This window comes from Medicago sativa, chromosome 8, assembly GCF_051527215.1.
Source record: "Medicago sativa cultivar Bolivia chromosome 8, Bolivia_mono, whole genome shotgun sequence".
Taxonomy (NCBI): Eukaryota; Viridiplantae; Streptophyta; class Magnoliopsida; order Fabales; family Fabaceae; genus Medicago; species Medicago sativa.
The window spans coordinates 81,657,050-81,680,605 of record NC_140756.1 but is presented as its reverse complement, the minus strand read 5'-3'; the positions used below and the strand labels follow the sequence as shown (position 1 = coordinate 81,680,605).

General features: G+C 33.1%; 3 protein-coding genes and 1 pseudogene across 3 annotated transcripts; all 4 read right to left on the bottom strand.

Annotated features, from left to right (window-relative positions):
• Window positions 1-702: 702 nt before the first annotated feature.
• On the bottom strand, window positions 703-3,101 carry LOC146902205 (zinc finger CCCH domain-containing protein 39-like). Its single transcript, XM_085736011.1, has 2 exons — window positions 2,407-3,101; window positions 703-1,054 (listed from the first exon to the last, which is right to left on the bottom strand). Exons 1-2 carry the CDS (start codon window positions 3,032-3,034, stop codon window positions 888-890), a joined length of 795 nt encoding a protein of 264 aa, XP_085592137.1. The 5' UTR covers window positions 3,035-3,101; the 3' UTR covers window positions 703-887.
• Window positions 3,102-7,299: 4,198 nt separating this feature from the next.
• Window positions 7,300-8,897, bottom strand: LOC146902204 (NADH-cytochrome b5 reductase-like protein). The gene is made up of 5 exons (XM_085737126.1): window positions 8,814-8,897; window positions 8,466-8,555; window positions 8,263-8,376; window positions 7,590-7,658; window positions 7,300-7,516 (listed from the first exon to the last, which is right to left on the bottom strand). Exons 1-5 carry the CDS (start codon window positions 8,895-8,897, stop codon window positions 7,460-7,462), a joined length of 414 nt encoding a protein of 137 aa, XP_085593252.1. The 3' UTR covers window positions 7,300-7,459.
• Window positions 8,898-12,013: 3,116 nt separating this feature from the next.
• Window positions 12,014-13,455, bottom strand: LOC146902203 (zinc finger CCCH domain-containing protein 39-like; annotated as a pseudogene).
• Window positions 13,456-14,788: 1,333 nt separating this feature from the next.
• LOC146902202 (F-box protein CPR1-like) lies at window positions 14,789-17,124 on the bottom strand. Its single transcript, XM_085732393.1, has 2 exons — window positions 15,805-17,124; window positions 14,789-15,270 (listed from the first exon to the last, which is right to left on the bottom strand). The coding sequence occupies exons 1-2, from the start codon at window positions 17,022-17,024 to the stop codon at window positions 15,231-15,233; spliced, it is 1,260 nt and encodes a 419-aa protein (XP_085588519.1). The 5' UTR covers window positions 17,025-17,124; the 3' UTR covers window positions 14,789-15,230.
• Window positions 17,125-23,556: the final 6,432 nt, after the last annotated feature.

Sequence of the window (23,556 nt, the reverse complement as noted above, 5' to 3'; positions counted from 1 at the left end):
CACTTAATTCACTCTGAAGCAATATTAATTCGCTAAGCGGGCTTCAATTTGTTTAGGGGATCTTCACTAATTTCCTGCCAACTATAAAAGACAGTTCATATCACAAAAATGGGCATTCTTTACAATTTAAAAGATAGATTTACACAAGAAGAGCTAAGGAGCACCAGCACACAAGGTGGAGGAGCATCAAGGCCTGATCTACCAACTTTCGGGTGCAAATTCATCTCCTTCTAATCTCTATTGTAAATATGTCATGAGTATTAGTAGATAATTTTTTCTGTGTTGGGATTATGTGTAGTAAGTTGTGATTCTATTGTAAACTCTTGATTAGAGTGGTTATATATAATCTTGTTTTCGTTATATCTATGATTTATTCAATGTCTTAGTAAAATGGTATGTTAGATTAGATCTCGTGTTATTTGTCCGGAAGGGTGACAAGGGTCTTTGTTGATTCACCTAGGATTTCATTTCTCCTCGTACTAGTAGTCGATAGTCATTTTCTCATCATAGTTTTAGTGGTCTTTTTTCTTATAGTTGGTTAGCAACCTACCATCATACATTTGCAAGATGAAGCACTTAACTCTCTATGGAACTTCTAAATTCCAAATCTTCCAGCACACATAACTCATGTTATTAATAAGATAATTTTTGAGTCTAGAACACAATCGAGAAGCTTTCATAAATCTTACTATGAATAAAGTACAGTTTGGTTCTCTGGTTATCAACATATAGGGAAAAATATCGCACCCATGTCTGCGGATGTGTCCAACCATAAAACTGTGCCAATTAATTAACAGTAAAAAAGAAAGAAAGGAAAAAAAAAGCAATAATAGATAAATCTATGAATTGATCACTATGAGGTGTGTTGCCAAGAGCACAACAAGAGTTCAATCATCAATCCAATCACCGTAAATTCGATTGATCTGGCTGAATTTCAGCCCAAGTATACGCTTCTTAGTTGGCTGGTGCTCTTCCTTTGCTATGGCAACTGCAGCTTCGGCTTCAATGGCAACTGCAGCATCAGCTTCAATGGCTCCACCAGGAACTTGTAACTCTGATTTGCAAGACAACCGATACTTCAGGAGTCAGAACAATATACATGGAAACCAAACAGTTGCAGTTGTTTTAATCATGTTGTAATTTTCGCTTACAATATGCAAATATAAGTTATCATACACTCGCACACAAACGAGCAAGAGTTTTTTTAAATATAAGGTCTGCGACCATGACTGTGGTGTGGCTGAGACGTTATCATACATTCACACACAAATGCATCTGCATTAACCATATTTGACCCCAATATTGAGGATCACGGCATGGTCGCAATTTAAAACTTTGCAAATGAGCAATGTACCTCAAAATTATTGTTCATGTCAGACATCAAATTTGTAGGCAATTATCAACAAAAACTTTAAGAAGAAACAAAGTTGGAAAAGATGAACATAATACAATAGCTGGTTATTAAGAATCACAAATTACTCCAAACTACAACAAATTCTAGTATCTTAACAAATGTAAAACTGTGGATTTTTTTCTCTTAACTTTCAACACCATACAATAGTAATGATCCATTAGAATAAAGAGGGGGTTAGCTATTTTAATTTATGAAAACTTAGACATTTCTATCATATAAAAATTCCTGACAATGCGGTTGATGGGAAAATTCAGAATTTCATTCAAGTATTATGTAAGTGCTGTTAAATAGCGGGATTTGAACAAATGACTATTGCCCCACCAAACTTTATTTAGTACAAAACAAAATATTGTGAAATAGCGTCTATAGCACTATTGCAGAGCGGAATTCGAACTAACCACATTTTTCCGCGAACAGCAATTAACAACATAATGTAAATCTCAGCTAGAGCAAAGTTATCATAAGCAAAATGCGGATTAAGGTATCTGGCGAAAAATCTGGCATATAAACATGGAGCTGCGGCATATGGTGGAAACAAGCCGGGTATCATGGTATAGACTATGCCGACTAGCACAAAGTCCGCCATGCCACAGCCCATTTATGGCAGAAATTTGATAACAAGGAGATAATGTGATCATTAATCATACATGAAGGTACATTCAGAACCTGCTATGCCTATAAACAAGGATGGAATCATTTTCCATTCAGAACCTTAGGGAGGTACATTTTTGCAAGATAAGGCAATGGGACAACAAGTAGGAGGAGCAAGTTTATGTCAAACCAAACATGAAACATCATACACAACACAACAACAAAATGACACACATTCAAACCATTCAAACACTGTAATTTGCACATCATATCGCAGAAAATGACATTCTACACAACACTTAGAAAATTAAAAAAATATATATTTTATATAATTAAACAAAATAAAGCAATAGAATTATATGTTAAAACCGAAACAAATAATCAAAGTATATTATTGTTACCTTCTTCACCATGAGCAAAGAGACAGTTCTTTCCATAGGAACAATATCCTGTCTCCTTCCAATTGCGACACAGTTTAGTCGTCCGATAAGTGCCCCTTGCTTGCTTGTTCACATTCCTGCTGCCTTCCAAATTATTAGTTTCAATGGTTATTGCGAAGCACTCTCTTGATTTCAAGGAATATTCATTCCTAAACTGTGCAGGATCTTCATGAAGGAATATACACTTATCTCCATATGGACATTCCTCCCCATTGCAATAATGCTTGCACAGTTTCATCCTTTGTATGATTTTTTGATATTCAGCCCGATTTTCCAGCTGCAGCCGATCATCGTTACACGGACCAACTAGCTTCTGCGAATTTGGTGGTGGTTGCCTTATCTCTTCAGCTCCATGAGCAAAGTTGCAATTATTTCCGTTTCTACAAGCACCAAATCTGAACTTAGTACAAATTCGTGTTTTGTAGAAAATGTGGTCTGATCTGTTTGATTGAGGAAGGGTCATCCTTGGAGGAGGGCATATCAATGGATTGGAATGAGAAGTTCCTTCCCTTTTGAAGTCATTGTTGTTCAATGAAGTGAATTGCGGCGGTGACATCTTAGAGGTTGGAATATCATATGGAAAAGCCATGGTTATTGTCAAAGGATTTTATTTTTTTTGATAAAGTTCAGTGAAATTTTGTGACTTTTTGATTTGATTATTGTTCAAGTTCCAAATAGTGACATGCAATTTGATGCAAATTTGATTCAGCTCTAAACTTTCTGACTGATTTAAGATCTGAAATTTTTAGACTTTTTGATTTGATTATTGTTCAAGTTCCAAATAGTGCATGCAAATTTGATATGAAATTTCTGACTGATTTAAGATCTGAATTTTTTTTTAGTCTTCTTGATTTAATTATTGTTGATCAATCAGATGAACTGAACTCAAAAATTGAAACAAAACTTAGTAAAATTTTAGAGCTAAATAAAAAATTTGTATCAAAGTTGAAAATAGTGACATGCAATTAGTTGAAATGTTAATCAAATAATAAATAACAAACAATGAAAAGAAAACAGTTGAAAGACCAAGATGAGAAAAACACGATGGATGGGATGATCAAAGGTTTGGTTATTGTTTTCAGGGTTTGGTCCAGAAATGAGACAAGCATATACTCCCTCCGGTGCTATATATAAGAAAAGATTCTTTTTTTAGGTACATTGAATAATTAACGTATCTCGTTAACAATGAAGACTATATACATTAATTATTAAATGTATCTAAAAAAAAATCTTTTCTTATATATAGGACCAGAGGGAATATATAGTGAGGAAGTGGTAAGGTTTAAGTTTAAGGTCAAAACAAAACTCCAGCAGCTACCCAAAAAACAAGACAAATGTTAACACATTTTTTTTTTAACACGGATAATATTATTGATTGGTGCCAACTCAACCTGAGTAGAGTTATCTAACATTTTTTTATTAGTAAATAAAGAAAATGATATTATTATTTACTTAATGCAATATGAACACATTAAATAGACAATATGAACACAATAAATAAACACGGTGAACATTTTTTTAGGCATAATATATTTTTTCTGAACAGAGACTTTTTTTTTGTTATAGAGGATATAATATTTGGAACACAAAAATTGATTGTATCATTAGCCAGTTTTACAACTAAATTAACCATAAAAATGCACGTAGTTAACCGCTTTTGGAAACATAAATTTCACTAACCACTTTTACCACTTCGTTTCGTTAACAATAAAAGGATGGGGTTAATAAATTCTTTTACGTATTTTAAAAAAATGACCAAAATACATATATTTATGTAAAATAAGTGGTTAATGCTTTGTATTTGTGTGGTTAATGTGGTAGTCAAATCGGTTAATGAAATTTGTGTTAAAAAATTAAAGTTTACAACATACACTTTTGTGGTTAAGAAGTTGTAAAATTAGTTAATTACATGACTTAGATTTTGTGTTACAAGAAACATCCTCTATATTTAAAAAAAAAGAGGTTTTTCCTTTTTCAAATAAAAAAAAAAACACGATTCACCGTGAAAATTCCATGAACAATGTAAGTGTCATGTATTATTGTCAAGAAGAAAGTGTGGTTATAAATCATTACTATATTATTTATGGTCAATTTTTTTTTGTTTAATATAGAGAAACATGTTAGTAACACACAATTTGAGTTTTATCATTACTTCACTAACCATATATGACGAAAAGTATTTGGGGTCCCATTTGTGTTTGTAGTTTGATATAAGTTGCCAACTTGCCATTACTCATAAATCAATATAATGCCTTCATCTTGTTCGTTGAACCTGGCTACTATTTTGATATTGTTGTATGCTTCTTGATTGTTGTATTTTAAGGTTTGAGATCATTTTAAAATCACAGTTTTTAATTTACATTTTTTTTTTTTAGTTTTTAATTTACATTAGAGAGACGGTTGAGATCGAAAACTATATATAACTCAGTATATATTACTGTAGCAAATCTTGTCATAGATATGGGTGAGGATACATTTTTATTTTCTCACGTGCTTTTTAAATTGGTTATCCTTGTGTTGGGTTAGCCACAAACAATCCTCCGATAAAAGGTCACATTAAAATCATTATTGTTGTGCCGTAGATGGTGAGCGGTCATTCATATCTATTAAATGTAACTGTTTAATTATATGAGATATAATTATGGAGAGTTATTTGCATGGGTCATCAAATAACTTAAGTCTTTGTCGCCATGCAAACATTGACCATGCACGTTACGTAGAGAAATAAAATGGGTCTATGATAAGTGCCAAATTTACTGGAAATTCAATATGTATTCGCACATATTAACTTGTTTAGTCCTCGTGAGCTTAGCTCAGTTGGTTGGACAATGCATAAAATATGCAAGGTCCGGGGTTCAAACCTGGCCACCACAAAAAAAAACATATTAACTTGTTTAGAAAGAAAACTTTTCAACTTTTCAAATTTCTCAAATTTATTTTAAATATTTGACTGTTAGGGTTTAGTCATAATTGTAGTTACTTTGACCTATTTCCATTTGATTTGTAGGTTGAAAGATCAAAAAGTTCAAAGAGGATAAAAGAACAAAGAATTGATCGCTTTGGGCAATTTGCTAAATGCGCCAATAAATGACTGGGTGAATCAACACATAGAAAATGGAAGGGGAAAGAGGGGCAACTAATGAGCAACTCAATCATTTAGTCAAGGAAATGTTAAAGTGAACATATTATTGGATTATGCATTACAACATTATCTCTGGGGCTGGAAAAAACTTCTTTTATTTAGAAAAAATGATTCACTGCAAGGATGGGGATGAGACGGAGATACCGAAACCCATCAGAGACGGGGATTTGATTATGATAAAATTGTTTTCCCTGATTGTTTCAATATGTTGTAATGTGTATTTATACAATGTACCAAGTGTGTCTAACTTGAGCTTCAATTATTTCTAACTAATATACAATATACTAATAATTTATACAATGAATATTTTATATTCTAATACACCTCCGTAGTTAAAACGGGGTTGACGAATGTTGAGACTACCTATGAAATCTTCAAATAATTGCAGTGGAAGACCCTTGGTGAAAATGTCAGTTATTTGATTACGAGACGAGACATGTAGAACATATACTTGACCTTTAGCAACCTTTTCACACATAAAATGGATATCCATTTCAATATCTTTTGTGCTTTGATGTTAGATAGGATTATCTGGCAAGTAAACAACACTAACGTTGTCACAGTAGACAAGAACGACTTTGATGATCGGACACTGGAGTTCTAATAGCAAAGTTTCAAAGCCAACAAGATTCAACAACATTAACAACACCACGATACTCTGATAATTAATGTGTACACATTTGTTTGACGGCATAGGCGATATCAGGTCGGGTGAAAGTTATATATTGCAATGCACTTGTAAGACTTCAATATTCAGATGGATTGTGATAGGGGTTACTTGAGAGGCGACTGAGTTTTGCTTTAATGCCCACGAGGTAAAGACTGGTTTGAAAGATGTCACGACAACTTTCTGAATAATCTCTTCGGAATATTTTTGTTGGGAGAGAAAGATACCACCTGAATGTCTAGTAACTGAGTTACTCAGAAAATAACTGATGGGGCCTTGATCTTCCGTTGCAAATTCACTACCGAGTTGAGCCATTGTGATAGATGAAGCAGTAAGAATGATGTCCTCAACATATAAGAGAATGTATGTCGTGTCATTACCATTGTGATAGATGAACAAAGAATGATCAGATGCACATTGTGAGAAGCCCAATGTAGATACAAATTTAGTGAAGCGCTGGCACCAGGCACAAGGGGCTTTGATGATTAAGGGCACCAAGTATGTCTAACTTGAGTCTCAATTATCTCTAAATAATTACAATATACTTGGGACCATATATCTTTAAGTAGTATACATTATACTAATATTTTATATTCTAATAGATTCAATTTCTCATCCCTATTGCATATATGAGTGGGATAACATGTAAGTATATGAGAGTCGGGGATAGAGACGTGGAAGGTAAAACCTATCTCCACCCGGCTTCATTTCCATGCCTAGTTGTTGTAATTAAAATGATAAAATTATAAATATATAGTTGTTTAAATGAATGATAAAATTCAAATTAAAGTATTAAATTAAAACCATATATATATTTTTTTGAATAGATATAAGTATAGATAAATAAACGTGCCTAAAAAGTAGATTAGAGTAAAGTCAGGTTTTGTAAAAAAAAATAATAATAATGAAATGTGTCACAAGTCTCCACAAAATTTAAATAAGTAGAAATATAAAATAAAATAAAATAAAATAAAAATTGTGGTTTTGCTGCCAGTTTTGAACCTGCAACCTCCAAGCTTAATAAACAAAACTAAGCAAATTGAGCTATCTAAAAACTTGATTATTTTGTTAACTTGAGAACTATTAATATTAAACTCATATTTTGTTAAGATAAGCAGCATTCATAAAAAAATTGTTTTTCAGAGGCCTAAAACATATGTGCTGCCTTATGTTTAGGCTGGCTCTGATCAATTAGCTAGTGCTTCTCAAAATTTGTAAACCATTTGTTTCGTGTACCCGACCTTTTTGAGTATGCCAGATAGCTGCAAAAGATCAACAAGGAAGTGCATGATTACAAATGACCAAGAAATAAAATCACACAGTTTAATTTCATACCTCTCCTTGTCTGAAGTTCCTAGTCTTGGTACCAGATACACGTTGCATCATGCTACGTGGACCACACACCTGAAATGCAGGATATAATTGTTAGTTTGTTTTAATTCAAGTTGTTATAGTGATTTAATCAAGCTTATCTGATTAATCACATTAGGGATTTTAGTTTGTTACAAAGTTGTTTTAAAATTCCTAGAATCTAGCTCATAGTTGTTAAGAGTTGTTACTTTACTTGTACTTCAAGAAATCTAGCAAATGCTTTTATATTATATAAGCTCATTCCTTGTATAGTTTTACATATCTCAATAATACACTTCACTTTTATCAATTCTAATCATTACTCTTTCTTCTCATTCTCTCTAATTTCACAAAACCAGAAAACCCTAGAAACCCTAAACCCGTTTCTGTTATTGTTGCTTATGCAACAATCTTTATAGTTGCGCTAACAATAATGCATGCAACACATTATATATATGTAAGAGTGGAACATTGCTATTAAGTGCTATGTTAATCATATATATCGGTGATTTTAACCATTGAGTAAATGTAGATACTTCAATATTCTCCAAGCACACAAAAAAAGAAATACACTTTTCGATTTTCACGGAGGTTCAAAATGTTGAATGTATTAGAAGAGTTCTATTAATACCAGCTTTTACATAAAAGAAAAACTCACAAGAATAACGGTGTCATCACTAGGATCTGGTAAGTATTTTAGAACCATATCCTCTGATATGTAACCCACGTCTCCTTTCCAGTTCTCAGTAGGATTATCTACGGTGTAGAATATCTGCTCATTGTGTTTTAAAAAAAAATAATATTTATTACAATAATGATGGATTAACAAGCGGTAGTAATTTCTCTAAACAAAATATTTACCTTTAAGTTTGGGTGGCTTGTTGCTAGAATGTCGAGCTTTTCTTTAAGCAGTATATCATTTGGGGTGACATTAGCATAAATCAATGATATCTGTATATTACAACACCACCATAACGTGTGATAATCTCATGTATATCGAAACAATCAATCATGCTTCATATGCATAAACAAAATGACCTAGAGCATTTCCAGCAGCAATATACGAATCTAATATCCCAAAATGATTCAATCAATTAAAAACAAAATTAATTCAGTGCATTCATATAATGATATAATTAAGAATAAAGAAAGACAAGTTTTATAATGTAGATATTAGGGGATGAAATAATAGAGACATTTGCAACCTACCTGAGTTTTGTCATCAGGATTCTTCAATATAGCTTGGATTACCTGAAGCATGGGATTAATTCCTGTGCCACCGGCAATCTGCATGATGAAGTGAATGTATTTATATTATTCATTACACTATAAACCCAATGTCCTCATTGTGGCGCATAAAGAAAATAAGATAGCTTTTTTGAAGTTGATGTACTTTTATCGTTCCCTTGAATGGAATACTGTTAGGATATATAATACTGGATAATTAGAATACTTAAAGGTAAAAAAAAAAAAGTAGTGTACAATTGATAAGCTAGTTTACAATGGGTGAGTTTATAGCGAATAAGCTCGTTGATTAAACTTGTGGTGTGTCTGATAAAATTAACGGATGAACTAACTTGTAAATATGAAAGGACATGACAAAATATGTTTAAATAATATAATTTTTTCAAATATGCTTACCATGCTGATATTCTTCTTTATATTTGGATTATATCTGAACTTTACTGTGGGCCTGAAAGAATGTATTTTATTATAAAAAATGTAAGCATGAAAAGTAGTATTGTTATGATCTTAAATTATTAATGCAAAAGACATACTTACCCTGTCATTTGAACCTCATCGCCTGGTTTTAAGCTAGCAAAATGCTGGCCCATTCTTCCTTCAGGATGCACCTGCAACAATTTGAAAAGTAAATCTCCGAAGTGCCTCTTTAAAAGGGTCTATTAGATAAGAAAAGTAATGCCATATAAATGGTGACCTACCTTGATTAACAAATCAAAATATCCCTTGGTTTCTGGATCTGATATTGGAGTATACCTGAAGATTCATACACAAACACCCTCCAAAGTCAATGTTCGTATATGATATTTTAATAAATGATACTAATTTTAGAAGGAAATTTCATCCAATTTAGCTACTTCATTAACTAATTAATTGAAAATCAACACAATTAATTATTTTCATAAAAATCGTGCACAAACTTTAAACTATTGTTATTTTGAGACGGAGAAAGTACGTATTATCTCTTTTCACCTATTTGTCTCAATACAATAAATACTTAAGAGTCTTATTGACAAAACCAATGACTAATGTTTCAATGAACTTTAAAAGTAAGAACATATTTTTTCTACAAAAGCAACACATAAAGTAAGTGGCAGAGAATAATAAGTAGGCTAAAATATGGTATTGGTCCCTGCAAAATGGGTCAGTTTTGGTTTTAGTCCCTGCAATTTTTTTTTATAGTTTTTGGTCCCTGCAAAAATAGGCTAGTTTTGGTTTTAGTCCCTGCAATTTTTTTTTATAGTTTTTGGTCCCTGCAAAAATAGGTCAGTTTTGGTTTTAGTCCCTGCAATTTTTTTTTTATAGTTTTTGGTCCTTGCAAAAATTTTTGTTTTTGGAAATAGTCCTTGACCCCAATTATGTGATGATTTGTCACTTTTGTGCATATGTGGCATATGTGTTTACTTAATAAAAAGAATATTATTTTTTATAATTTATATAACAATAATTATTTTTTAATTAAAAAATAATAATAAAACAGATACAATAATTATTTTTTAATTTATAAAAGCGACAAATCATCACATAACTGGGGTCAGGGACTATTTCCAAAAACAATTTTTTGCAGGGACCAAAAACTATAAAAAAAAATTGCAGGGACTAAAACCAATAAAAATAATAATGTTAAAAGCCATAAAAATTTGCAAACTTAAAAATTCAAATTTTCACACAAAGTTGAAATGAACCAATGATTAAATAAAAAAAATACTAATTGGATTACACATTAGGCATATCGAATTTAATGTATGGTAACATAATATATAACGACATGATGACAAATCACAAATATTATACGACATTTCCTAATATCATCAAACCAAAATATTACACATTTGAAAAAGAAACTTGGCAAAAATCCACTTAGCAAAAAACCATTGTCAATAATAGATTAAACATCTACTTCGTGGCTCCAGATATAACAAAAAAATGAAAGGAAAATTCATCAAGTCATTAGTGTATATATTTTCATGATTGTTAGTTAATATAAACCTATGTTATAATAAATACACACACATATAGTAAATAGGAATATTCATACCTGCTATATTTTCTTGATTGACAACTATATTAGAATCAATCCTAAAACTTTCTATGAATGTGTATAGATATAATACTAAAGTAATATTGAGGATCATATATATACATGTTTTTCGGGATTGCTCTGTTGATGATGAATCTTCTGGATATTTTTTATGTCATGATACATTTTGGTGTGTTATGTTTGGAGTGGTGCTAGAAAATATTTGGTACATAATCAACTTGTTTTCCGAAATTGCATGGCGGATAATCTGACCTTGTATCATAAGATTAAGAGCTAAAGAGAGTAAGTGCTAGTTTTGAATCCCCTTTTACTCAATTGGACAGTCTTCATGATAGTGTTCTAGTTCTTCTGTTCGATGGGAGCTGCCTCATAATGGTTTTGTAGCTTTGAATACTTATGGTGCAGTAACGAGAAGGGGGGATATGTCGTCTTGTAGAGGAATTCTTTGAGATGATGCGGGTAACTTTATTTGTGCTTCTGCAGCCAAGACTCTTCTGTGCTCTATGCTTGAAGCTGAGCTTTGGGATATATTTCATGGATTGAAAATTGCTTGGAGTAGAGGTTTTAAAAAAAATCCAGGTTTATGCAGATTCGTCTCTTGCAATCAAGCTGCTTAAAGACAGTTTCCCTACCACTAATTAATTCTCAAAGGACGCTTATATGTAATATTCAAGTGTGATAGATTGGATTCAGGTCTACCGTAGTCAAGCAGTTGAATATGTCTTTGCGAAATACAATTTGAGTTTGGATACTAATATTAGGATCTTTGAGTTTTCTCTATGTTTTGTTTCTAATGCCTTTTTGGTTGATGCCGCGGAAATGATATTTCCTAGAGGTTTTTAGTGTTTTGTGTGGGGCTTAGTCCCTTTTATTCAACAATAGAAATGAAATTAGTTCTTTCAATAAATTTATACATTAAGTTGACCATTTGCAACCTTATAGCAGCCACCATGTTGAGCACACATCTCATTTACGAACAAATGCGCACGTCTTAGACCATAAAACTTTACCAATTAACAGTAAAAAATAAATAGCAAAAAAAGTAGCAAGAAAAAATAAATCTATTAATTGATCACACACACCAATGACCATGTTTCCAAAATTCTTTGTTAACGCAGAAGAATGCTTATCCAAATGAGGTGTGTTTCCAGAGCATAACAAAAGGCCAATCATCAATCCAATCACCGTAAATACGATTGATCTGGCTGAATTTCAACCCAAGTATACGCTTCTTCTTAGGCTGCTCTTCTTCCTTTTCCACAAGTCGGGTACATTCAGAACCTGCTCTGCCTATAAACAAGGATGGAATCATTTTCCATCAGAACCTTAGGAAGGAACATTTTTGCAAGACAAGGCAAAGGGAAAACCAGTAGGAGGAGCATTTTCCATTCAAATCAAACATGAAACATCATACACAACACAACAACAAAATGACACACATTCAAAGCATTCAAACACTGTAGTTTGCACATCATATCACAGAAAATGACATTCTACACATCATCTAGAAAATGAAAAAAACATATTTTATATAACTAAACAAAATAAAGCAATAGAATTATATGAATATGATAAAACCAAAACCAATAATCAAAATGAGTTATTGTTACCTTCTTCATCATGAGCAAAGAGACAGTTCATTCCAAAGGAACAATATCCGGTATGCTTCCAATTGCGACACAGCTTAGTCTTCCGATAAGTGCCCCTTGCTTGCTTGTTCACAGCCCTGCTGCCTTCCAAATTATTAGTTCCGATAAGTACTCTCTTGATTTCAAGGAATCATCCCTAAACTGTGCAGGATCTTCATGAAGGAATTTACAGTTATCTCTATATGGACATTCCTCCCCATTGCAATACTTCTTGCACAGTTTCATCCTTTGTATGATTTTTTCATCTTCAACTTGATTTCCCAGCTGCAGTTGATCTTCGTTGCACGGACCACCTAGCTTCTGCAAATTTGGTGGTGGTTGCCTTATCTCTTCAGCTCCATGATCAAAGTTGCAATTTTTTCCGTTTCTACAAGCACCAAATCTGAACTCGGTACAAATTCGTGTTTTGTAAAAAATGTGCTCTGATTTGTTTGATTGAGGCAAGGCCATCCTTGGAGGAGGTCACATCAATGCATCAGAAGGAGGGCATATCAATGCATTGGAATGAGAAGTTCCTTCCCTTTTGAAGTCATTATTGTTCAATGAAGTGAATTGCGGCGGTGACATCTTAGAGGTTGGAATATCATATGGAAAAGCCGTGGTTATTGTCAAAGGATTTTTTTTTTTTTTTTGATAGAGTTCAGTGGAATTTTGTGACTTTTTGATTTGATTATTTTTCAAGTTCCAAATAGTGACATGCAATTTGATGCAAATTTGATTCAGGTCTAAAATTTCTGACTGATTTAAGATCTGAAATTTTTAGTCTTCTTGAGTTAATTATCTTCGAGAGCTTATTGAGCAAGCAAGTTGGCGTTATTAGCTTTATAGTAAATGAAACATAAGCATCAACACTAGTTACTTGAAAGTAATCTATGAAATTTTGCAAATGGAAGCATCGTGAACCTAGAGATTTCTCCATCTTGAAAAGTGGCAGATAATGGCTCATATAGGAGCGCATAAGGAAATCACTTCTTCTATTTGAGTACTTAAGTTAGAGTCAAGCGCTTGTAACTAAAGAAAAATCTCATTGCATGAATAGAAGTCAAACGCTTATTACCAATCACCATGTAAGAATTTCCAAGATAAACATTTATCTTGCGAACTTTTAAGAGGGGGGTAAAGGATCAAACCATTTAAAACAAAACATTTTGGCAGAAGGTGTAACGAAATTTTATCTTCCACTAGCATAATTGTTAAAACATTTAAATCAAACAAATCAGAGTGAACAATATCCACCCTATCTTGCAATCTGGTTTGAGAATCCAACCATGAACCATTTATCTTACCAAAACGTTAAGCTATTGTTCCATCCCCTACAACCATTTATCTTACCAAAATGTTAACTATTTTTCCATACCCTACCACCTGAACTTCTAAAGTAATCATTTTTGGCCAAATTTTAACTATAGCTTTGCATATAAAGGAATCACAATTTTTGGGTTACCACTTGGTTTTCATCAAAACGTTTTCTACCATATTAAACTTGAACATCTTTACACCACAGCAGCATACACAATTTCTGGGCTACCACTTCCTTGTTGCTATCAATTCAACACACAACCAAAAATATTGTTTAACTATGTGATCTTCCCTACAGTAATTTCTGGAACTTCAAGCACAATATTTGATGCTTAACCTCCCTTCCCTTGTATCTCTTCCGAAGTTGAATATAATGCAGCCTACCACCATCATTATAAAAAGTAAAACATCCAATTGGCAATTACAATAGTCTATCCTATCTTCATCTTTCAAAAGGCAATTGACAGTTTCATTCCATCGACTATAACAACAGTACACACTATCACATAGTATCATATACATACCAACTAAATCATTTTACAAAATACTGCTTCAGAACCTAATGAAGCGTTATACAGCAAAACATGCACCTAGCAGGCCAAAATCCAATCCATATATACAGCAGAAGAATTCAATTTCATAAAGCAGCATCACACTAAAGATTGTATTTGTAGCAAATAGATTAAATTTCATACAACAAACCAGAAAATACTATTCTTTTCATGAAGTAGCATCAATGTAGCCAACGACAACAAATGAATACAATTTTCATAGAAAATCAATTGAATTCGCAACAATACAGAACCTAATTTGCACAGAAAAATGATTGAGGAAGGATTATACTTATTGATCCTTTAAGGACAAACAGAGACGGCGACGACGTGGTAGTAGACACACGCATTAAAGATGGGAAGAACAAAGACTTACACACAGTGAAGAGGGGACACAACGTCACACACAAACAAACGCGCACGAAAGGAGCAATACTTTTCATACAATAACCAACTTTGTGCTTTCATAAGCATGTTGCAATAGTTTGGAATTTAGAGATGAAAGAAATAAAAGATACTTTAAATACAATAACCAACCTTATTGCGCTTCCACATTTTGTCAATAGTACTAGTATTAGAAGTAAAAGATAAAAGCAGAAGATCCTTTTAGAAAGGCCAGAGGGAGAGAGGATTCAACATCAAATTCTTCACACCCAAATGTGAACTTTTTACACAAAAGGGATAAGTGTGATCTCATACAATTCAAAAAAAGAGATAAAAATGGGTGCAGCTCCATTCATTATCAATTCAACCTTTCCCACGAACCAAGGTGACTAGTTCCATCACAAGAAACAACTTGAGCATCCTGTTTCAGCTGCACATTACAGGTCCTTCCTTCCATCCCTTACAATCTCAATTTAAATCCTCGGGACCAGAAGTCGTCCCTGTGGAAAAAAATGAATCTCATCAAAGTAAGTTCAATAATATAACAAAAGAATAGTTGATAAAATAACAATTCTTTTGAAAGGAACTATGCATAAATTTGGAGTAATTTCATGGTAAGCCAATTTCTAAACAGCAACTTTCTTCTCTTTACATACCAAGGCAGGGTAGAATAGTCTCAACATTCAGAAATAAGCTTTTAAAAAATATTATTTAGGAGTGAAGATCTCAAACAATGAGTGAAAAAAAAAAAACCATACCAAAATTATTTAGCTAGTCACAAGGTCTACTCTTAAACTAACACATAGCACACATTGTTGTCTTTTTTGTATCTTTTGAAATCCAGCATTCACATTGTCAAATACATAAACAAAAGTTGAGACTTCATATTGATTAGGGAATCACTGTACTATACTAAGAATTCAATTTGACCTATAACATAGAGTTTAACTACATATATCATAAGATTGGTCCATTGAGCTGATATTAACTTATACATTGCAAAAATTCAAAAAGCTCAGATAATCAATAAGTACCTTCTCTTGCTTGTACTACTCTCCTTCTTCCTAAAATTATCAATAGGTAAAGAAGGTGGTACAAGACTTCCGACATAAACCATAGCTTCACTCAAATTAGGAATTCCTTCAACATAACTAACTTGTTCGCTCTTTAAATCATACCAAAACAGCACCATAAGATTTTTATCCAAGCTTTGATTTGTTTCCAACAGAACCATACCTCCATCACTTGAATAACATAAAGGCCTCACAAAATCCAAAGGTAAATTGAAGCACGATTTAACCAAAGTAAAAAGTTTACACCAACTGTCTCTACATCCATATTCTTTCATCACCCAAACATCAATTTTAGTAGTTTGATAATTCACAATTGCACAAAGACACCCTCCCAAAGCAGCAGCAGAAGTTTCAGAACTCTCATTACTAATAACTTGACCAACCAATTCAGCAGGAAGAGGAACCTCATTGAAAATCTCAAGTGTTAGGTTAAACGCGACCATTAAACAAGGATGCAACCCATCAAGTTTCTTCACCATAGTCCAGTGAAGAGAATTCTCAACAAAAATCCCCATAAGGTGGATATGGCGAAGATCGTATGGCATAGAAGGAATTATTTTCCACGAGTTTGTTTTCGAGCTGAAGAGTCTCACCTGTGAATCATAAAAAGGGTTTTGTGGAGCCATTAACCAAGAGATTCTGAGGAGTATGTAATCGCAGTTTAAAGGATCGAAACCGAAGCCATGAACGCATAGACTGTGGCGATTGATGTCATCAGATTCCATAATGTTGGGGATAGGAAGATGGAGAAAAGGGATCATCCGATGCTTACGGGTGTTAGGGTTCCAGATTGTGATTTCGTTAGCATCATTAGGATGCTTGAAAGCAAATCGACCATTGGAAATGGCGAGTAGGCCGTTACATGAACCGATGAGAGACATGATGATGTTATGGGTGAAAGGATCGGTGGTTGTACTGTTACGCGGGAAAGGGTGGTTGAGTGGAATCATCGATTTGGATATATTAGAGAAATCATCATCGATTTGGTAGATATCGGAGTAGTTGTGTTGAAGGATTAAGGATTGGTTGAGGGGATTGTTTTTGAGGTGAAGGTTGATGAAGTTGGAGGAATCTATTAGGGATTGAAGTGATTTTGAGGTTGATCGGAATCGGAGAAGTGATTTTACTGGTAAACGGGAGAAGATTTCGGCGAGTATTTCCGGTGGAAGTTCGGCCGCCATTGTAAGAGAGATTTCGGCGAGGATTTCTCACATTAGGTTTTGTCACTGTTAAGAAGAAGAAGTTTAAGCGGGAAATGGAGGCATAGGGAGGGTTTAGGGTGTGTTTGTTTTAGCTCAAAAGAAAATAGATTTTGTGTTAGAAAAAACTAGAACTTTTACCCGTGCTACCGCCCGGGACATTAAAAATGGAGAAGTTAAATATATTGCAAAATGATTCATTTAAGTGAAAAGAACAATAACGGAGAGCACCTTTACTGTGATATAATGAACATGCGATGGAGATTGGAAGAGAATGGCTGCAAAAGAATATTGTGTTTGCTTACTTGTGAGGTGTCAGTGCAGGATGATTGTTTGATTTCAGATGTTATTTTGGCATTAGTGTAGCAGAATTGCGGTTGCCTCAGTGAAGGCTATAGTGTAACATGTAATCACCTTGGAAATCTAATTGACCAACTTATGAGTTCCTTGCCATAACTCACCTTGTGCAGCGCAGGGCTTTAATGTTGTTAACTAACTAATGATTTAATTCATGTATTGAGCACCGTAATTGTGCTCTTTCATTAAAAGCGTACATCTCTGCATACAATGTATATGTAGTACACACTCGATGGTTTTGATTGAGTACGACTGCGGCATCAATCTTGAATATGGTTGGAGGTCTCGTACATAATATACTATCCGTCTCTCAAATTACGGCGTTGAATAAAAAGGTTATGCAGAAAAGAAAATGATCAATTACGGTGGAAAATGCTTCGTGAACTTGTATAAAACAATGTCCTCTTAGAGATATTCCAAAGATTGCACCTATAATTTGATTCCTATCAAATTAACAAACTTATTAATGCATTTGGCATGACTAATAAGGCGTATAAAAGTTACAGAAAAATATATTGAACACTGTAATTACTCTGACATGACTGTAAGAAAATTTGCATTATTTTTTCGGTAAGTTGACAGTTAAAAATTTAGCTACTACTGAAGCACCTCATTGAATTTACAGAAAGTTTGAAACAAAGCAAACAGAAATTACTGTGGTGCTTTTCCGGTGATGGTCAGTGTAAATTGAAGCCTGTACATGAATAATGCCTCTTATGCGTTAAGCCACATATTTCAGTTCATATCCTTACGCTACTGATTTACCAAAAAATAAAGTTTTTTTTACATTGAACGTGAATTTGGTTTCTTTTGCATCTGAAGTTAAGTTCAAATTGTCACGAATAATAATTTTATAGTAAAATTTAGCATACAGTCATTAGATTTGGGAGGAAGATGTTATAGCATTTTCATTAATAATAAGATGATGTTGTCCATATTTTTCAAAACGGTTCATAGAAAATTTAGATTCAGAAGCTTAAATTGGAAGAGCAATGTTTAACAAACATTGTACTTAAAAACTGAATGCCATAGGTATTTAAAATTCCAAAACAAACAAATACGACAGCGACAAATAAGCAAAATAGAAACATCCATCCATAGTACAAAAATTCGGAAAAAAGCAAGAAATCATTCTAAATTACGGCGACAAACTTTATTATTATTATGATCCACGAACAGCTGGTAGGCAAACACTTCCAGAATATGGCAACACCGATATGCAACATTTATTACTCCAACATGTTTACTTCTTCTCAACCTTGATAGACTTCAAATTGACAGGTTTGGTTGTTGATTCTTGCAGAAGCTACTTTTCAATATTAATTGGGTCCACACTTCCAGCAGATCTCTTGCCACTCGTCTTGCTAGCTGGTGTCAGTTCCTCGACTGCAACTCTTTGGTTAGGCTGCTTTTTATCAGATTTTGTTGAATCCCCCCCTTCAAGTAGTCGAATCTGTTATATAGCATAAACCAAAAGTGCAAAAGAAAAATCAATATGTTGATTGAAACTTTCTCCACAAAAAAGAAATGGTTAAGCTCAAAAATTGGATTGCTCACCTCAATGGATGGTTGATTAGGAAAATTCAATATGTTGACATCAGGGTCATCCACTCCTTCCTCGTCTGAACACACGTACAATAAAACAATTTATTTGAGGTCAGAGGATAATTTAAGAGGATGAACGCAATTGACTATTATGTGGGATAGTAATCACAAAACTACCTTGATTTTGTGTAAAGCAACGATGGAATTGTGTTGGGATGAACACAATTTATTTGTTTGCCATGGGATACGATGGAATTTGGAAAAGAATGAGATATGAGTACAGTGGTTCCATTGTATATATACACCTTCAGATACATCATGTATTGTAACGCCCGTCTTAACTATTTAATTAATTCAATGAAGTTTAGAATATATTTATAAATATATGCTTATATGATTTATAATTTGTGTAATTTATGTGATTTATGATTTGAGTAAGTTATATGATTTATGAATGAATTATGTGGAGTATTTGATGTTGTGAAGTTGTTATGTTGGTGTGACTTATTTTATTATTAAATAAAATAAGATATTAGAAATAAAATAAAAATATTAGAAGTTGGGCTGTGAGGTGGAAAGAGTAAGTTTATAGGTGAGATGAGTAATAAGAGTAAATAAATAATACAGACATAAGTGGGAAACGTTTTTACGTGAAACGCTTTTGGAGAAAAGAGAGAAAGAGTCAGAAGAGGAGAACCTGAGGGAGAGGCTATCGATTCTGCAATTACAAGGTAAGGGTGAGACTAATTCTCAATATTATTAAGAGTATGATTCTATAGGATAAATTTAGCATGATTAGATTAAGTTTTGGTGAGAATTGGGAATTAGGTTTAAGACCGAATTTGATGATTGATTCATAAAAAGATGTTAGGTTGATGTTAAATTAGTGTACAGAACTTAGATACACCATAAGATGATAATTAGATGTTGAATTGAGGATAAAATTAGGAGATTAAGTGAAAAGTTGGAATTTTTAGGTTTCTGGCCGTACTGACATTCATCGCTCGCACCTGCGAGCAAGAACACTCGCATCTGCGAGCTAGAACCCAGAACTCGCAACTGCGAGCAGCACAACTCGCAACTGCGAGTGACCTGTGAGCTCGCAACTGCGAGCAGAATAACTCGCCACTGCGAGTAAATACGTAGGAACCCAGAATGCACACTTTGCTCGCCATTGCGAGTGAAGTTACTCGCCACTGCGAGTTAGGCTGTTAGTTGCCCAAAATTGTCCCGATGCGATCCTTTCGCACGTGTAGTCTTGAGATGACCTTATAAGTAAGTTAGAGAGCTGTTTAGGATGCTTTCATAAGCTCCAGAAGTCTGTTATGGTGACTGAAATTAGAAGTGTTACTACATGAATGCTATAATGATGTTTTGTGCTATTTATATTGATGTAATTAATTCCTTATGTGAATGTTAACACATTCCAGTGTTGTTAATTGTTGTATGTTGCTGCTGTTTTTCTGTTGTCGACTGTAGTGTCTTGAGGTTGCATGAGTCGGTCTATGTTGTTGGAATTTAAGAAGTTGTCCATGATTATGAGTCGTATGAGTTGTACACGTCGTTGTCTAAGTTGTTGGAAGTCGAGTTCATTGCATACTCATTAAAGTTGGGGGCTTTAGGCCCGACAGCCTTTGTGCTCATTAAAGTTGGGGGCTTTAGGCCCGGCAGCCTTTGTGCTCATTAAAGTTGGGGGCTTTAGGCCCGGCAGCCTTTGTGCTCATTAAAGTTGGGGGCTTTAGGCCCGGCAGCCTTTGTGCTCATTAAAGTTGGGGGCTTTAGGCCCGGCAGCCTTTGTGCTCACACGTTGAAGAGCCTATTATGCTCATTTTGTTGCTGATTGGTACCACATGCATTTGCATATCAAGAAGTTCATGATGTTTAAGTTGTCAGGTTGTTGTCGAGTTGATAGAGTTGCATGGTCAAAGATGAGTCGTGTTGTTAAGTTGTTGTTGAGTTTATAGAGTTGCATGGTCAAGGATGATTTGTGATGAAAATTAGTAATGGTATTTGATGATTGTATTTGTTATGTAATGAAAAATGTGCTAATTGTTAATTGTTGATATGTTATTAATGTTTAAGTTGTTAAATGCATTTTATTGGATTATATGCTTAATGTATTGATTATGAAATCTCACCCCTTCTGCGTATATGTTGCCTCGACCGTGGGTAATGTGCAGGTAATAAAGATTAGAGGCGTTCGTGAGTGGACTCTTTGTTGGTGTCTAGGTGCTCTGATACGTAACGGGATGGGGGCTTGCTTTTACTTCTATTCCTTACGTGTCTCTTTTATGAACTAATTTATGAGATTTTCCAATAAGGCCTGCGTGCCAAGACTTTTAGATGTTGAACTATTTTCCGCTGCAACAATTTTAAGATTTTCATGATGTTGAATTTGAAGGATAATTATTATTATCCGTTTTATGATTTAAATGAAGTATGTGACATTCCGTTGTGATCAAAATACTCTGATTTTAAATGAAATTTTTATGTTGGGAAAACGGGGTGTTACATGTATCATGGATATAATAACTCTACATTGGTATAGCACAAAAGTTTGGGAAACAATAACAACATTTAATGCAATCATGAAAGTTGGAAAGTGGGAAATGCCTAACCAAGAGCATGAAACGTAACAGGCATGGGAAAATGAAAATTTGAAGTCTGATCAAATCAAAGGATGAGATATAATCCTAGCCAGATGATTTGATCCAACGGATAAGCATGATTGGCGCCCAAAAATTACAGGTTTAGGGTTTGCAAAGTCATTAGCAATGTTAAGTAGGATTAGATATAATATGATTACAGATTTTTTTTTAGAGATTTTGAAGAATTTTTTTTTGAAGCTATTTGTGTTTGTTTGCTATCCAAAAAAAATCACTTTTTCCTTCAAAAAAAAATCACTTTTAAAAAAAATGATTTTTAATTAGTCCATGTCTTACCTTCTTATGTTTGAAAAAAAATAGATTTTGAGAAAAATTAATCCTAATAACTTTTTATTTTAGAGTCGAAATAGATTTTTTTTTGATAAAATATATTTTCTAAAAATCCTAAACAAACACTTTAAAATGTTAAAATAGATTATTTTTACTAAAAAATAGATTTTTTTTCTAAAATAATCCAAAAGAGATGGGGCCTTAGTTTTTAAATGAAATAGTAAAATTTTCCTAAAAAAAATGAAATAGTAAAATTAACAATAAAAGAAATCACTCAAACAATATGAACAACGTACACTATAAAAATATCTTGCTTTAATCTTTTTTTGTCTTTTTTAGTTATTTCTATACACAATTAATTGCAATAAAAAAGCAAAAAATATCTTGCTTTAATCTTTTTTTGTCTTTTTTAGTTATTTCTATACACAATTAATTGCAATAAAAAAGCAAAAAATATCTTGCTTTAATCTTTTTTTTGTCTTTTTTATTTCTACACACAATTAATTGCAATAAAAAAGCATATAGACAAGCATGTTAGTGTTCTATTCGGTATAGCCAATAATGATGCTTTGTTAGAAAAAATAATAATATAAAAATCCAATAATATAAATAAATATATTAAAAGGAAACTGCCAACAAGTGTCCGTGAAACACTAATTAATGAAAAATTTTAATAAAAATATCTTAGAATTTGTGTATTAAAATCTTTAAAAGTCTAAAAAAAATGTAAAATTTATTTATTTGTTGCCTTAACATATTAATAAAATACTTAGGCCATGTTTGATCGTCAAATAAGATAAAGATGTAATATGATATAAAACTGGATAAAAACAGAAGATATGAACATCATAAACTCTCATCCTATCATGTATGATATACTTCATAATTAAATAACAATTTTTTTGAAAGGAATTAAATTACAAAATTGTCACTTATCATATATACATTACATTGAGGCTATACAATTTTTCACGTATATAAAGAGTGAAACATCAACATAGTTGGTTACTATATGTCTATCAAGTTGGCTTGTTCCGCCTCCTACTTTCCTCTCTCTAAAACACTTCGTGAGCTTATTGAGCAAACAAGTTGGCCTTATTATTAGCTTTATAGCAAATGAAACATAAGCATCAACGCTAGTTGAAAGTAATCTATGAAATTTTGCAAAAGGAAGCATCGTGAACCTAGAGATTTCTCCATCTTGAAAAGTGGTAGCAGATAATGGCTCATATAGGAGCGCATAAGGAAATCACTTCTTCTATTTGAGTACTTAAGTTAGAGTCAAGCGCTTGTAACTAAAGAAAAATCTCATTGCATGAATAGAAGTCTACTATGAATGGTTACCAATCACCTTGTAAGAATTTCCAAGATAAACATTTATTGCGAACTTTTAAGAGGGGGGGTAAAGGATCAAACCATTTAAAACAAAATCTTTGGCAGTAAGGTGTAAAGAAATTTTATCTTCCACTAGCATAATTGTTAAAACATTTAAATCAAACAAATCAGAGTGAACAATATCCACCCTATCTTGCAATCTAGTTTGAGAATCCAACCATGAACCATTTATCTTACCAAAACGTTAAGCTATTGTTCCATATCCCCTACAACCATTTATCTTACCAAAATGTTAACTAATTTTCCATCCCCTGCCACCTGAACTTCTAAAGTAATCATTC